This window comes from Mesoplodon densirostris, chromosome 11, assembly GCF_025265405.1.
Source record: "Mesoplodon densirostris isolate mMesDen1 chromosome 11, mMesDen1 primary haplotype, whole genome shotgun sequence".
NCBI lineage: Eukaryota > Metazoa > Chordata > Mammalia > Artiodactyla > Ziphiidae > Mesoplodon > Mesoplodon densirostris.
Genome location: NC_082671.1, coordinates 54366747 through 54381310, shown reverse-complemented (window position 1 = coordinate 54381310; position 14564 = coordinate 54366747). Strand labels below are relative to the sequence as shown.

The following is a 14564-nucleotide window of genomic DNA, read 5'->3' as shown; positions in this document are numbered from 1 at the left end:
GGGATCCTTTAATTGTCATCAGACTATGTCAGAGCTATGCTCAAATCTCTCTTAACAACTTCCAAATCACTAAGAATAAAAATGCTAATCTTTAATGATGGCCTAGGAAAACCTATGTGATTTGGTCACCAGCCGCTCCTGTGACCACATCCTCTGTAAGGCTCAGTTTGCTCAGTCCACTCAGGCCACATCTCAGACCTATTCATGCACAGTTCTCTCTGCTTGTTATTCTCTCACCAGGTGTGTGGATGCCTCACTCTCTCACTTCATTAAATATCTGCTCCAATGTCACTTTACCTTAGAAAGGACTTCACCCCCGCCCTATCTAAACTAGCACCCTGGTCCATATCACTACTTCACTCAGCTTAATTTTTCTTCATAACACCTGGCATAGCATTTATTTATTTGTTAATTTCCTTTTCCCTGCATTAGGATGTGAGCTCCATGAGGAAGCAATGTGTGGGTGCTTCCCCTCTGTACACACTTTATTCACTGCAGTATCTGGACTGTTGCAGTGAAATTGGCTCATTGTATAAACTCTTCACACAGTGCCTAGGTATATTCTAGGACTTCAAAAAAAAATTTGTTCAAGGTGGTTTTATATTTTCTCCATAAGACCATGCATCTCTTTTGATAAACTTATTCCTGGATCCCTTATATATATTCCTGGATATATATATATATATATACATATTCCTGGATCCGGAAATATTCAATCTGAACACATTCATTGGTTCAAAGGTCCTTGGAAGAACATAATCTTATTTTTTCCCTCTTTTTCTTCTCACTGTTAGTTTTCTTTCTTTCAGAAGTCTATGGAAACCAGACTCTGAAAACCACCAGTATGCTCAGAGCCTTACAAAGACAACAGATTGGGAGTATGCAATTACAGCCTTGCTTCTTCTTCCAGAAGGCATAAAATATCTAAATGATGAATATATACAAATATATGGATGTAGATTGTGAGTATGTGTGTGTATACACACACACACACAGGCAATACTATTTCTCACTCTCCTCATAAAAGCAAATAAAATATATTTTAGGGAGATTTAATATGAAATCCCTAATCTATATATGGGAGAAATATGTAGAAAAAACTTCAAATTAATACCCTCTTGGAGACTAAATTGCTAGTTACCATAGTAAATAATGCCCAATAAAAATAAACTTAGGACTTTCCTGGTGGCACAGTGGTTAAGAATCTGCCTGCCAATACAGGTGACACAGGTTCGATCCCTGGTATGGGTAGATCCCACATGCCACTGAGCAACTAAGCCCATGTGCCACAACTACGCAGCCTGTGTTCTAGAGCCTGCAAACCACAAATACTGAGTCTGTGAGCCACAACTACTGAAGCCCATGCACCTAGAGCCCATGCTCTGCAACAAGAAAGGCCACTGCAATGAGAAGCCTGCACACCACAACAAAGAGTAGCCCCTGCTCGCAGCAACTAGAGAAAGCCCACAAGCAGCAATGAAGACCCAACGCAGCCAAAAAAAAAATATTTTTTAAGTAAAATAAACTTTATGCTCTGCTGAAATTTTAAATTAAATATAAAAAGGCTGCAGAAAAAATCGTTTATGATAAAACCAGGGAATATTGAGAGATACTTGAATTCACACATTCAATAAATATTACACATGCCAAAGTATTAAGACATTTATAAATTATCCTTTAGCTCAGATCCTGTTAGGTTGTTCCCATAATAATGGGGAAGGGGTAGTTAAAATGCCACTTCACCATTTCTGTAGCTTGTGGGAGTCTTATTCTGTTCACTTTCTTTTTTTTTTCTTTAAAGAAGTCTCTAAACTAAAAGTGAATTTAATAATATCTTTATTTCCTTTTTCACCCTAGCACAAAACATATGACTAGGGCAATATTGGATTAACTCCTCTATTGGGCATCAGTAAGTTAATTTTTTCCTCCTGAGATTCTAGTGCATCAAAAATTTTAACATGTAATACCATAATGCCTCCTAAGACTGGGATTCTTTAAATTTTTATATCAAATTGTGAAGAACCAATTGCTGAAGATATTCCCAACCCTCACATACTCCCCTCCTTATGTATATCAGTCAAAGTCCTGGCAGGAAACAGATGGCACACTCGAGCTGGCTAATTAAAGACTGTTTAACAAAGGGATGATTTATAAAGATGCAACAGGAAATAGGGAAAACAACAAGAAATTGATCAGGTACCTGAAAGGACAAAGCAGCCAGAGTTGTTATTATCTCTAAGCCAAAAGAAGCAAATAGAAGTTAGTTATCAAAAAATGGAGGGGGTAGCTGAACAGAGAGGGTCACCTGTCAGGAGGTGTCACCTTCAGTAAGTGACACAGCTAATCATGGTAGTAACCTGGCAGGAAAGGAGTCAGCAGAATAAATATCCAAACGTCCTCTTTCTGATATCCTGCCGGGGGTCGCCACCGGTCAAACCGAATCAGAATCCAGAGGACAAGAGAACCTATTAATACAACGTATATAGGTCAGCCCCCAGGATATAAGGCAGGGTAAAAGGTGACTGAGAGGATACAGAGAGGCAGAACAAAGGTACCCATCACCCACCTCCCAGCCACTTCGGCATGTAATGTAGTGAAAATCACCTTTCAGTTTGGGAATAGCATGGTGGGAGTTTCTCATCAGCGGAACTAGAAAGCAGTTTGTATACTGAGGCATGACAGACACTCGGAGATGTTATAAGGTAAGAGAAATATTTATTTAATTTTACACAAGAACGAGCTTATACTGAACAAATTCAACCAAATAATATTAAGTGCAGTAAAACAAGGGAATAAGGATGACATTTCTTGTTAGAAAATATTAAGTAACCATGCCTGTGCATTATTTTTATCATGACAATAACTCGTTGCAGATTTCTTCTCAGAGTGTATACTGTACATATAACATGTTATAGCTTCTTTGCTTTGCTTCAGAAAACAGAATTTGTTCACTGCCTTACATTTTATTTTTTGCAGTGAAGAACTGAACTGATTTGTGAAGATTCTGACCTAGAGGAAAATTTTCTGCACCAGTGAAGCTAGAGGCTTCCAAAGCTCCCGTAAGCTCAGGCTTTACATCCAGAGGTCGTGATGTCATGGTGTGTTTTTCACACCCATTCTTCTACATGCCGACGTCAGATGCAGTTGAGGTGGAATTCTGGTCTAGTGTTGCCCCAAGAAGTTTCCTTTTGTGATTTTCTCAAGCTCCACAGATTTCATAATTGAAAGTTTACTCAGCTATTAACAATGCTGCCCACAAATCATCCACTTCAACTTTTTTTTTTTTTGGTCTTTTTAATGAAAGAACATTCTTTAAACAGAAATTTCTAGTGAGACAGTTAACTTCACAGTTCCTGAAGGCACTGTGGATCCACTGAGCAACAGATGTGGCCATTCTAGAGAAAAGAGAGGGGAAAAAAAGCATGGTATTACTTTTTAAGCCATTAGTCAATACTCATCGATTGGTACACATAACATAACTGAATGGTTTGTTATTTATGTGCCCCTGAAAGTTCAATGGCTCAATCACTTTTCATGTCTCTACTGTTGCACAACAAACTATGGCCAGTTATTTGTGGCAAATCATAAGCTAGCTTTATTTACCCCATGGCACTCTCTTAGCTCACATTTGTTGTTTTATTTACTCATTCACAAAATAAGCATTGAGTAAATTGAGCCTGAGATATGCTGATGAATGAATAAAGCAGATATGGTCACTATCCTCATAGGACAGTGCTTATAGTTTTGGGGGGGAAAGTTAATAAGCAAATGTACAATCAAAAATTGTGAAAAGTGCTAGAAAAGAAACAAACTAGGTGATGCCATGAGATGAGTAAATGTCTGGCTACTTAGATTGGGTGGCCAGAGTAGACTTCTCTGTAGAAGTGATGTTTAAACCAAGACCTCAAGACAGATTTGTGAAAAGGTAGGCCAAGAGCACAGGGAACAGAATGAGTAGAAGGCTTTAAAGTGGAAAGGGTTTTGCGTAGGTAAGAAACCTAGAAAGGTTTGGTCTGGGTGAGAATTTTAAGTTGGTGAAGAAAACAGTGTAGAGATGAGGCAGGAAAAAGTCAAGGAAGAGCCAGATATGCATAATTAGTTTTTATAACAAAGTACCAAAAGAGTATGGTGTATTACAGAGAGGAAAAGAATTTGTATCTTGTTCTTTTGAATCCTTGCACTCTTACTTTCTTCCACTGGCTAGCTAATAATAATGAAAATGTTAGTATTGTTACCACAATCATAAGATGATAATACCCTTCTACTTTTTGAGTGCGTACTCTGTGTCAGATACTTTGTCAGGCACTTTAAATACGTTATCTAATTTCAACCTCAGAGCATTCCCAGTAGGATCACTATTAATAGTCATGTTTTTTTAGGTTCAGAAACTGAAGATCAGAAAGCTTAAATATCATGGCCCAAATCACAAAGCTAATATAATGGTACAGCTGGGATTAAAATTCAGGTTAGTCTGACTCTAAAACTCATCTTCTATTTGATATATTCTCTCAGATAATTGACTTTAGATGATTGAAAATGTATCAGACCTTAATATGATAAAACCAAAAGGGTCTGTTCATGTAAGATAAAACTTAAGAAAGGACTTTGGTACTTTAGCCTTTGTTGAAGCTTACCAAATGAGGGAAAAGCCGGTCTATATCCAAGAAGAGTATTATCAATTTAACTTAATCTTCTTTCTTTTTAAATTGTTATTAAGCAGAGTTCTTATTCTGACAGCAAAAGAGGGTGACATCCATCTCTTAGATCTCTAGCTGCATTTTAAAGTTTTGTCATTATGCTCAGAGGCAGAGGTTTTCTGGCTATAACCTGGTCACATGATCTTTCCCAATCCATTGACCCAATGAAGGGAGGGGTGTACCAGTTCCTGAGAATATCAGTTTCTCAAATTGTATGGATTTTGAGCAGAAAGAGAGTTAGGGAATGCTTGGAGCATGAGTATGTTTTAGGAAAAGAAGGTATATTTTCCAAGTCTTCCAGTAGTGTTTTTCATATTCCATATCAATTCTGCTATAGCAACATAAATGCTCTACAGACCATGTCATTGGAAGCTCCCCAATTAGGGAAACATAGCTCATACAAGAAAGATTGATAAAATATTCCACTGGGGTTCCTGTTTCAGTAATGGCAGAGTTACTTATTTAAGGCTATCTAGTATCCCTCCTATGGATAACTATAAAGTTTGGACAAAATATAAAAACTATTTAAAGCAATGGAGAGTTACTAAAAGCAGGAAGACAATGGAGGAGTTTCAATCTTTAAAAGAAGGAAGATGTACTGTTTGAGATTCATTTTTTTACTTGTCATTTTCCCTTAGGGCACTCCCTAGTCTGTGATGCTTAGGATAACTATAACTCAAGCAGAAAGCCACAACCTGCTAGGGCCCACATGTCAGAGGACAATATTTAGGGCTCTGTTGGGCTGCCAGAGTGGCTGGAAATTCAGGAGGAAACGTCTAGAAAGGAGGGAGTGAATCAACATGTCAACTCCCCTCAAATCTGTGGCGGGTCTTTGAATTGCAGAGGAGACTCTAAAGAGACAATCAGAGAGTCACAGCTTGAAGTTTGAAAGATTTGAGCAGATATTTCAGATGCTGCTCACTGTGGGTTTAAAATCTATGTCCTGCCAAGTTAGAAGGGACTGATAAAAAATTCAGGCTTTCCACTGAAAGCCCAAAAGTGCCATGATTAGGAAGAAAATGATGTCTCAAGATTAAGAGATTCACCCTAAAACTAAGGGTACACCTGGAATAGACCCACCTAACCAATGTAAAGCCCAGTCTTTCCAACTGCAAGATGACTGGCCAGTAATTTGCAATCTGCTAGTACAAAAATAGTCTTCAGAAGAAGCTAATAGAATGTAGGGTCTATACTATGTATTATCCACAATATCCAGTAAACCATAAACATTACTAGACATGTGAAGAAAAACAGAAAAAAGTGACTCCTCACCAAGAGAAAAACTAGTGAATAGAAATGACTCAAGGTTAATCCAGATGGTAAAAACTAGAAAGTAGCTATTACTAATACGTACAAAGATAAAAGATGGTCATAATGAATGATAAACATGGTAAGTTACAGCAGAGAAATGAAACTATAAATAGAATTAAATAAAAATTCTGGAACTGAAAAGTGCAATATTCAAAATGAAAAATTCGTTGGATGGGTTTAACAGCAGATTAGAGATGGCAGAAGAAATAGTCAATAAATTAAAAAAAATAGAAATTATCCAATCTTTAAAAAAAAAGAGAAAAAGATTGAAATAAAAATAGAAACTTAGTGACCTTCAGGATAATATTAAACCATATAACACATGTGTAATTGGAGTCCCAGAAGAATAGGAGGGAAATAATGTGGCAGACCAAATATCCGAAGAAACAATGGCCAAATTTTTCTCAAATTTGGTGAAAAAAATCTACTTAGATACTCAAAAAAGCCCAGCAAATACCAAAGAGAACAGAAAAAAAAAAATCATACTTAAGTGCATAAGAGTCAAAATTCTAAAAACCAAAGATAAAGAAAGAATCATAAAAGGAGACAGAGGAGAAAAAAAAGACATTACATATAAGGGAACAAAAGTACAAATGATAGCTGAATCCTCATAAGAAATAATAGAAACTAGAAAACAGTAGAGTACCACCTTTAAAGTGCTGAGACAAATCTGTCAATCCTGAATTCTATATTTAGTTAAATATCCTTCAAAAATAAAGACATTTTCAAATAAATGTAAGTTGAGAGAATTTGTGGCCAGTATACCTGCAATCTGGAAAATGCTAAAGGAGGTTATTCAAGATAAAGGGAAATAACACTAGATGGAGATTAAAATGTGTGAGAAGAACTGAAGAGCACAAGAAATAGTAAATATGTGGATAAATATAAATATAAAATAAATATAAAATTAAAATATAGCATTTTTTCTTCTATTAATTTGCTTCAAAGATATTTGACTTATTAAAGCAAAAATATTGATAGTAATACAGATTTTTAGAGTTTATAGTATATATAGTTATAAATATGATTATTATAGTGCAAAGGTTAGGGGAATGGGATTATATTATTCCAAAGTTCTTACATTTTATATGAATTAGTATAATATTAAATCTTATTATACTGTAATAAATGAAAGATACATGTTACAACTACTATACCAACAACTAAAACAATCATAAAAAGAGTTATAGTTAAGAATTCAAAAGAACAAGTAAAATTGAATAATATAGAAAATATTAACAAACAAAAAGAAGGAAGGAATAGATGATTAAGAATACAAAAAATAGATGGAACAAGTAGAAAACAAATGGCAAAATGGTGGCCCAAAATCCACCAACGTCAAAAACAATATTAAATGTAAATAGACTAACACTTCAATTAAAAGACAGAGATTGTCACACTGGATAAAAAAGAAAGAACTATTTATACATTATCTATAAAAAATGCACTTTAAGTATAAAACCATAGATAGGTTGAAAGTGGATGAATCAAAACAATATACTGTGTGGCTACAAAAGTACCAGACAATGGACTTCCCTGGTGGTGCAGTGGATAAGGCTCCATGATCCCAATGCAGGGGACCTGGGTTTGATCCCTGGTGAAGGAACTAGATCTCACATGCATGCTGCAACTAAGAGTTTGCATGCCACAACTAAGGGGCCCACCTGCCACAACTAAGGAGCCCACGTGTTGCAATTAAGGAGCTGGCAAGCCACAATTAAGGAGCCCACCAGCTGCAACTAAGACCCAGTGCAACTAAATAAATGAATGAATATTAAAAAAAAAAAAGTACCAGTCAAAATTGACTTCAAGTCTAGAAGCCTTGCTGGAGATAAGGAGGGACATTACATAATGATAAACTGGTCAATTCACCATTAGATATAAAAGAATACATACTGTGTGATCCATTTATAGGAAATTTTTAAATAGAAAAATAAATTTACTATAATGAAATAAGGTTTCCTATGAGAAGTAGGTATTGTCTGGGAGGGGACAACAAGGTACTTGCTAGATTGTTGGAAATATTCTATATTTTGATTCATCAAGCTTATAAAACTATATACAAAATAACTATGCATTTCACCTTAACAAACATTACCTTGATAAAAACTAGAATAAAAGGTGACCCACTGAAACTTAGGTTGCTAGGAATAGTAACCACCTACTGTCATAACTAATTATAAAATCTATTTTTATGTAGTAACACAGTAAGTTTCCTTAACACCTTGTTATTTCTGGCTATATTTATTGGTAAAGAAGTCATCATCACTCTTTGCATGGTAAACTCTATAACGTTAAGATTAGAAGACAGCTGACTTTCAGCTTTCAGAGAAATGTTTATATATGTTATATATATAATGTATAATATATTTTACTCTTATTTATATTTAATATATTTATTATTTACTTATCAATCACTATATGGTATTAATATATTAATTAATGTTTATAAATTATACATACTACAGATATAATAAATATATGTAATTCTATATTCATATATATGTGGCTATAAATAATCTACATAAAAATTAATAATTTAAAATCCAACTATTATCAATATTTTAGTATGTCTTAATAGAATTCACTTCATATTCCTTTATTTTCAACCTTCTTGTAATCAAAGTGCAGATGTAATCACAAATAGTATTTTTATCTTAATTTTTATTATAAGCATTGTTAGTACATGAATAATTGAATAATGCAATCATATAATTACATATTATATAATTATGATATAATGTTATATGTTACAGAGTTACCATAATTTATTTAACCCATTTTTCCTTTGTTGGATATTTTGATTTCTTCCTTGATTCTGTGTGCCAATTAATGTTGAGGTTAAAATTACGATGCATATACTTTGCTCCATATTTTAGATTATTTCTTTAGGTTGGATTCTCAGACTCAGGATTAGTAGGATCTTCTGGATATTTCTGTGGGGATGGGGAGTGGGCAAGGAGATGCATGTGTGGTTCTTGACATGTATTTTTCAATGTCACTAACATTGCATAAGAATTACAATTCCAGTACACCTCTGTCAGCATTGGAAATTATGGTGAAATATTTTTTTACTATAGTATGTGAAAATAATAATTCATTATGTTAGTTTATATTTAAGTGTCAATTATTTAAAACACTGATTTCCTTTTTCTTCAGTATTACATGACACATAGTCTATGTTTATTATTTTTATTTTAATTTTTTTAACATCTTTATTGGAGTACAACTGCTTTACAATGGTGTGCTAGTTTCTGCTTTATAACAAAGTGAATCAGTTATACATATACATATGTTCCCATATCTCTACCCTCTTGCATCTCCCTCCATCCCAACCCTCTAGTTGATAACAAACCACCTAGCTAATCTCCCTGTGCTATGCGGCTACTTCCCACTAGCTATTTATTTTACATTTGTTAGTGTATATATGTCCATGCCACTCTCTCACAGCTTACCCTTCCCCCTCCCCATATCCTCACGTCCATGCTCTAGTAGGACTGTGTCTTTATTCCCGTCTTACCCTTAGGTTCTTCATGACCTTTTTTTGTTTGTTAGATTCCATATATACGTGGTAGCATATGGTATTTGTTTTTCCCTTTCTGACTTCACTCTATATGACAGACTCTAGGTCCATCCACCTCACTACAAATAACTCAATTTCCTTTCTTTTTATGGCTGAGTAATATTCCATTGTATATATGTGCCACATCTTCTTTAACCATTCATCTGTTGATGGACACTTAGGTTGCTTCCATGTCCTGGCTATTATAAATAGAGCTGCAATGAACATTTTGGTACATGACTCTTTTTGAATTATGGTTTTCTCAGGGTATATGCCCAGTAGTTGGATTGCTGGGTCATATGGTAGTTCTATTTGTAGTTTTTTAAGGAACCTCCATACTGTTCTCCATAGTGGCTGTATGAATTTACATTCTGGCCAATAGTGCAAGACTGTTCCTTTTCCTCCAAACCCTCTCCAACATTTATTGTTTCTAGATTTTTTGATGATGGCAATTCTGACTGGTGTGAGACGATATCTCATTGTAGTTTTGATTTACATTTCTCTAATGATTAATGATGTTGAGCATACTTTCATGTGTTTGTTTGCAATCTGTATATCTTCTTTGGAGAAATGTCTATTTAGGTCTTCTGCCCATTTTTGCTTGGGTTCTTTGTTTTTTTGTTATTGAGCTGCATGAGCTGCTTATAAATTATGGAGATTAATCCTTTGTCAGTTGCTTCACTTGCAAATATTTTCTCCCATTCTGAGGGTGGCCTTTTGGTCTTGTTTATGGTTTCCTTTGCTGTGCAAAAGCTTTGAAGTTTCATTAGGTCCCATTCGTTTATTTTTGGTTTTATTTCCATTTCTCTAGGAGGTGGGTCCAAAAGGATCTTGCTGTGATTTATGTTAGAGTGTTCTGCCTATGTTTTCCTCTAAGAGTTTGACAGTGTCTGGCCTTACATTTAGGTCTTTAATCCATTTTGAGTTTATTTTTGTGTATGGTGTTAGAGAGTGTTCTAATCTCATACTTTTACATGTACCTGTCCAGTTTTCCCAGCACCACTCATTGAAGAGGCTGTCTTTTCTCCACTGTATATTCTTGACTCCTTTATAAAAGATAAGGTGACCATATGTGCGTGGGTTTACCTCTGGGCTTTCTATCCTGTTCCATTGATTTATATTTCTGTTTTTGTGCCAGTACCATATTGTCTTGATTACTGTAGCTTTGTAGTATAGCCTGAAGTCAGGGAGCCTGAATGCTCCAGGTCCATTTTTTGTTCTCAAGATTGCTTTGGCTATACAGGGTCTTTTTTGTTTCCATACAAATTGTGAAATATTTTGTTCTAGTTCTGTGAAAAATGCCCGTGGTAGTTTGATAGGGATTGTATTGAATCTGTAGATTGCTTTGGGTAGTAGAGTCATTTTCACAATGTTGAGTCTTCCAATTCAAGAACATGGTATATCTCTCCATCTGTTGGTATCATCTTTAATTTCTTTTATCAGTGTCATAGTTTTCTGCATACAGGTCTTTTTTCTCCCTAGGTAGGTTTATTCCTAGGTATTTTATTCTTTTTGTTGCAATGGTCAATGGGAGTGTTTCCTTAATTTCTCTTTCAGATTTTTCATCATTAGTTTATAAGAATGCCAGAGATTCCTGTGCATTAATTCTGTATCCTGCTACTTTACCAGATTTATTGATTAGCTCTAGTAGTTTTCTGGTAGCATCTTTAGGATTCTCTATGCATAGTATCATGTCATCTGCAAACAGTGACAGTTTTACTTCTTCTTTTCCAATTTGCATTCCTTTTATTTCTTTTTCTTCTCTGATTGCTGTGGCTAAAACTTCCAAAAATATGTTGAATAAGAGTGGTGAGAGTGGGCAACCTTGTCTTGTTCCTGATATTAGTGGAAAGGGTTTCAGTTTTTCATCATTGAGGACAATGTTGGCCGTGGGTTTGTCATATATGGCCTTTATTATGTTGAGGAAAGTTCCTTCTATGCCGACTCTCTGCAGGGTTTTTATCATTAATGGGTGTTGAATTTTGTCGAAAGCTTTCTCTGCATCTATTGAGATGATCATATGGTTTTCTCCTTCAATTTGTTAATATGGTGTATCACATTGATTGATTTGTGTATATTGAAGAATCCTTGCATTCCTGGGATAAACCCCACGTGATCATGGTGTATGATCCTTTTAATGTGCTGTTGGATTCTGTTTGCTAGTATTTTTTGAGGATTTTTGCATCTATGTTCATCAGTGATATTGGCCTATAGTTTTCTTTCTTTGTGACATCCTTGTCTGGTTTTGGTATTAGGGTGATGGTGGCCTCGTAGAATGAGTTTGGGAGTCTTCCTCCCTCTGCTATATTTTGGAAGAGTTTGAGAAGGATAGGTGTTAGCTCTTCTCTAAATGCTTGATAGAATTTGCCTGTAAAGCCATCTGGTCCTGGGCTTTTGTTTGTTGGAAGATTTTTAATGACAGTTTCAATTTCAGTGCTTGTGATTGGTCTGTTCATATTTTCTATTTCTTCCTGGTTAAGTCTCGGCATGTGGTGCATTTCTAAGAATTTGTCCATTTCTTCCAGGTTGTCCATTTTATTGGCATAGAGTTGCTTGTAGTAATCTCTCATGCTCCTTATATTTCTGCAGTGTCAGTTGTTACTTCTCCTTTTTCATTTCTAATTCTATTGATTTGAGTCTTCTCCCTTTTTTTCTTGATGAGTCTGGCTAATGGTTTATCAATTTTGTTTATCTTCTCAAAGAACCAGCTTTTAGTTTTATTGATCTTTGCTATCGTTTCCTTTATTTCATTTTCATTTATTCCTGATCTGAGCTTTATGATTTCTTTCCTTCTGCTAACTTTGGGTTTTTTTTGTTCTTCTTTCTCTAATTGCTTTAGGTGCAAGGTTAGGTTGTTTATTTGAGATGTTCCCTGTTTCTCAATGTAGGATTGTGTTGCTATAAACTTCCCTCCTAGAACTGCTTTTGCTGCATCCCATAGGTTCTGGATTGTCGTGTCTCCATTGTTATTTGTTTCTAGCTATTTTTTGATTTCCTCTTTGATTTCTTCAGTGATCACTTCGTTATTAAGTAGTGTATTGTTTAGCCTCCATGTGATTGTATTTTTTTACAGATCTTTGCCTGTAATTGATTTCTAGTCTCAGAGCATTGTGGTCAGAAAAGATACTTGATACGATTTCAATTTTCTTAACAAGGCTAGATTTGTGACCCAAGATATGATCTATCCTGGAGAATGTTCCATGAGTACTTGAGAAAATTGTGTATTCTGTTGTTTTGGGATGGAATGTCCTCTAAATATCAATTAAGTACATCTTGTTTTATGTATCATTTAAAGCTTGTGTTTCCTTATTTATTTTCATTTTGGATTATCTGTCCATTGGTGAAAGTGGGGTGTTAAAGTCCCCTACTATGATTGTGTTACTGTCGATTTCCCCTTTCATGGCTCTTAGTATTTGCCTTATGTATTAAGGTGCTCCTATATTGGGTGCATAAATATTTACAATTGTTATATCTTCTTCTTGGATCGATCCTTTGATCATTATATAGTGTCCTTCTTTGTCTCTTGTAATAGTCTTTATTTTAAAGTCTATTTTGTCTGATATGAGAATTGCTACTCCAGCTTTCTTGTGATTTCCATTTGCATGGAATATCTTTTTCCATCCCCTCACCTTGTCTGTATGTGTCCCTAGGTCTCAAGTGGGTCTCTTGTAGACAGCGTATATATGGTTCTTTTTTTTTCATCCATTCATCCAGTCTATGTCTTTTGTTTGGAGCATTTAATCCATTTACATTTAAGGTAATTATCAATATATATATTCCTATTCCCATTTTCTTAACTGTTTTGGGTTATTGTAGGTCTTTTCCTTCTCTTGTGTTTCTTGCTTAGAGAAGTTCCTTTAGCATTTTTCATAAAGCTGGTTTGGTGGTGCTGAACTCTCTCAGCTTTTGCTTGTCTGTAAAGGTTTTAATTTCTCCATCAAATCTGAATGAGATCCTTGCTGTGTAGAGTAATCTTGGTTGTAGGCTTTTCTCCTTCATCACTTTAAATAGGTCCTGCCACTCTCTTCTGGCTTGCAGAGCTTCTGCTGAAAGATCAGCTGTCAACTTTATGGGGATTCCCTTGTGTGTTATTTTTCCCTTGTTGCTTTTAATGTTTTCTTTGTATTTAATTTTTGATAGTTTAATTAATATGTGTCTTGGCATGTTTCTCCTTGGATTTATCCTGTATGGGACTCTCTGTGCTTTCTGGACTTGATTAACTATTTTCTTTCCCATATTAGGGAAGTTTTCAACTATAATCTCTTCAAATATTTTCTCAGTCCCTTTCTTTTTCTCTTCTTCTTCTGGGACTCCTATAATTCGAATGTTGGTGCATTTAATGTTTTCCCAGAGGTCTCTGAGACTGTCCTTAGTTCTTTTCATTGTTTTTTGTTTATTCTGCTCTGCAGTAGTTATTTCCACTATTTTATTTTCCAGATCACTTATCTGTTCTTCTGCCTCAGTTATTCTGAGGCATTTTTAATGAGTATTTTTAATTTCATCTATTGTGTTGTTCATCATTGCTTGTTTCCACTTTAGTTCTTCTAGGTCCTTGTTAAATGTTTCTTGCATTTTCTCTATTCTATTTCCCAGATTTTGGATCATCTTTACTACCATTATTCTGAATTCTTTTTCAGGTAGACTGCCTATTTCCTCTTCATTTGTTAGGTCTGGTGGGTTTTTACCTTTCTCCTTCATCTGCTGTGTGTTTTTCTGTCTTTTCATTTTGCTTATCTTACTGTTTTTGGGCTCTCGTTTTCACAGGCTGCAGGTTCATAGTTCCCATTGTTTTTGGTGTCTGTCCCCGGTGGCTAAGGTTGGTTCAGTGGGTTATGTAGGTTTCCTGGTGGAGGGGACTAGTACCTGTGTTCTGGTGGATGAAGCTGGATCTTGTCTTTCTGGTGGGCAGGTCCACGTCTGTTGGTGTGTTTTGGGGTGTCTGTCACCTTATTATGATTTTAGGCAGTCTCTCTGCTAATGGATGGTGCTGTGTT

At 35.3% G+C, this 14564-nt stretch overlaps 1 protein-coding gene across 3 annotated transcripts in view; it reads right to left on the bottom strand.

Annotated features, from left to right (window-relative positions):
* Window positions 1-2783: 2783 nt before the first annotated feature.
* NELL2 (neural EGFL like 2) overlaps window positions 2784-14564 on the bottom strand; it is a 458505-nt gene continuing 446724 nt past the window's right edge. For all 3 annotated transcript variants that reach the window (XM_060111915.1, XM_060111916.1, XM_060111917.1), the window contains one exon: window positions 2784-3395. In XM_060111915.1, the coding sequence (XP_059967898.1) occupies window positions 3345-3395 (51 nt within the window). In that variant the 3' untranslated portion in view covers window positions 2784-3344. The remainder of the gene's footprint in view (window positions 3396-14564) is intronic.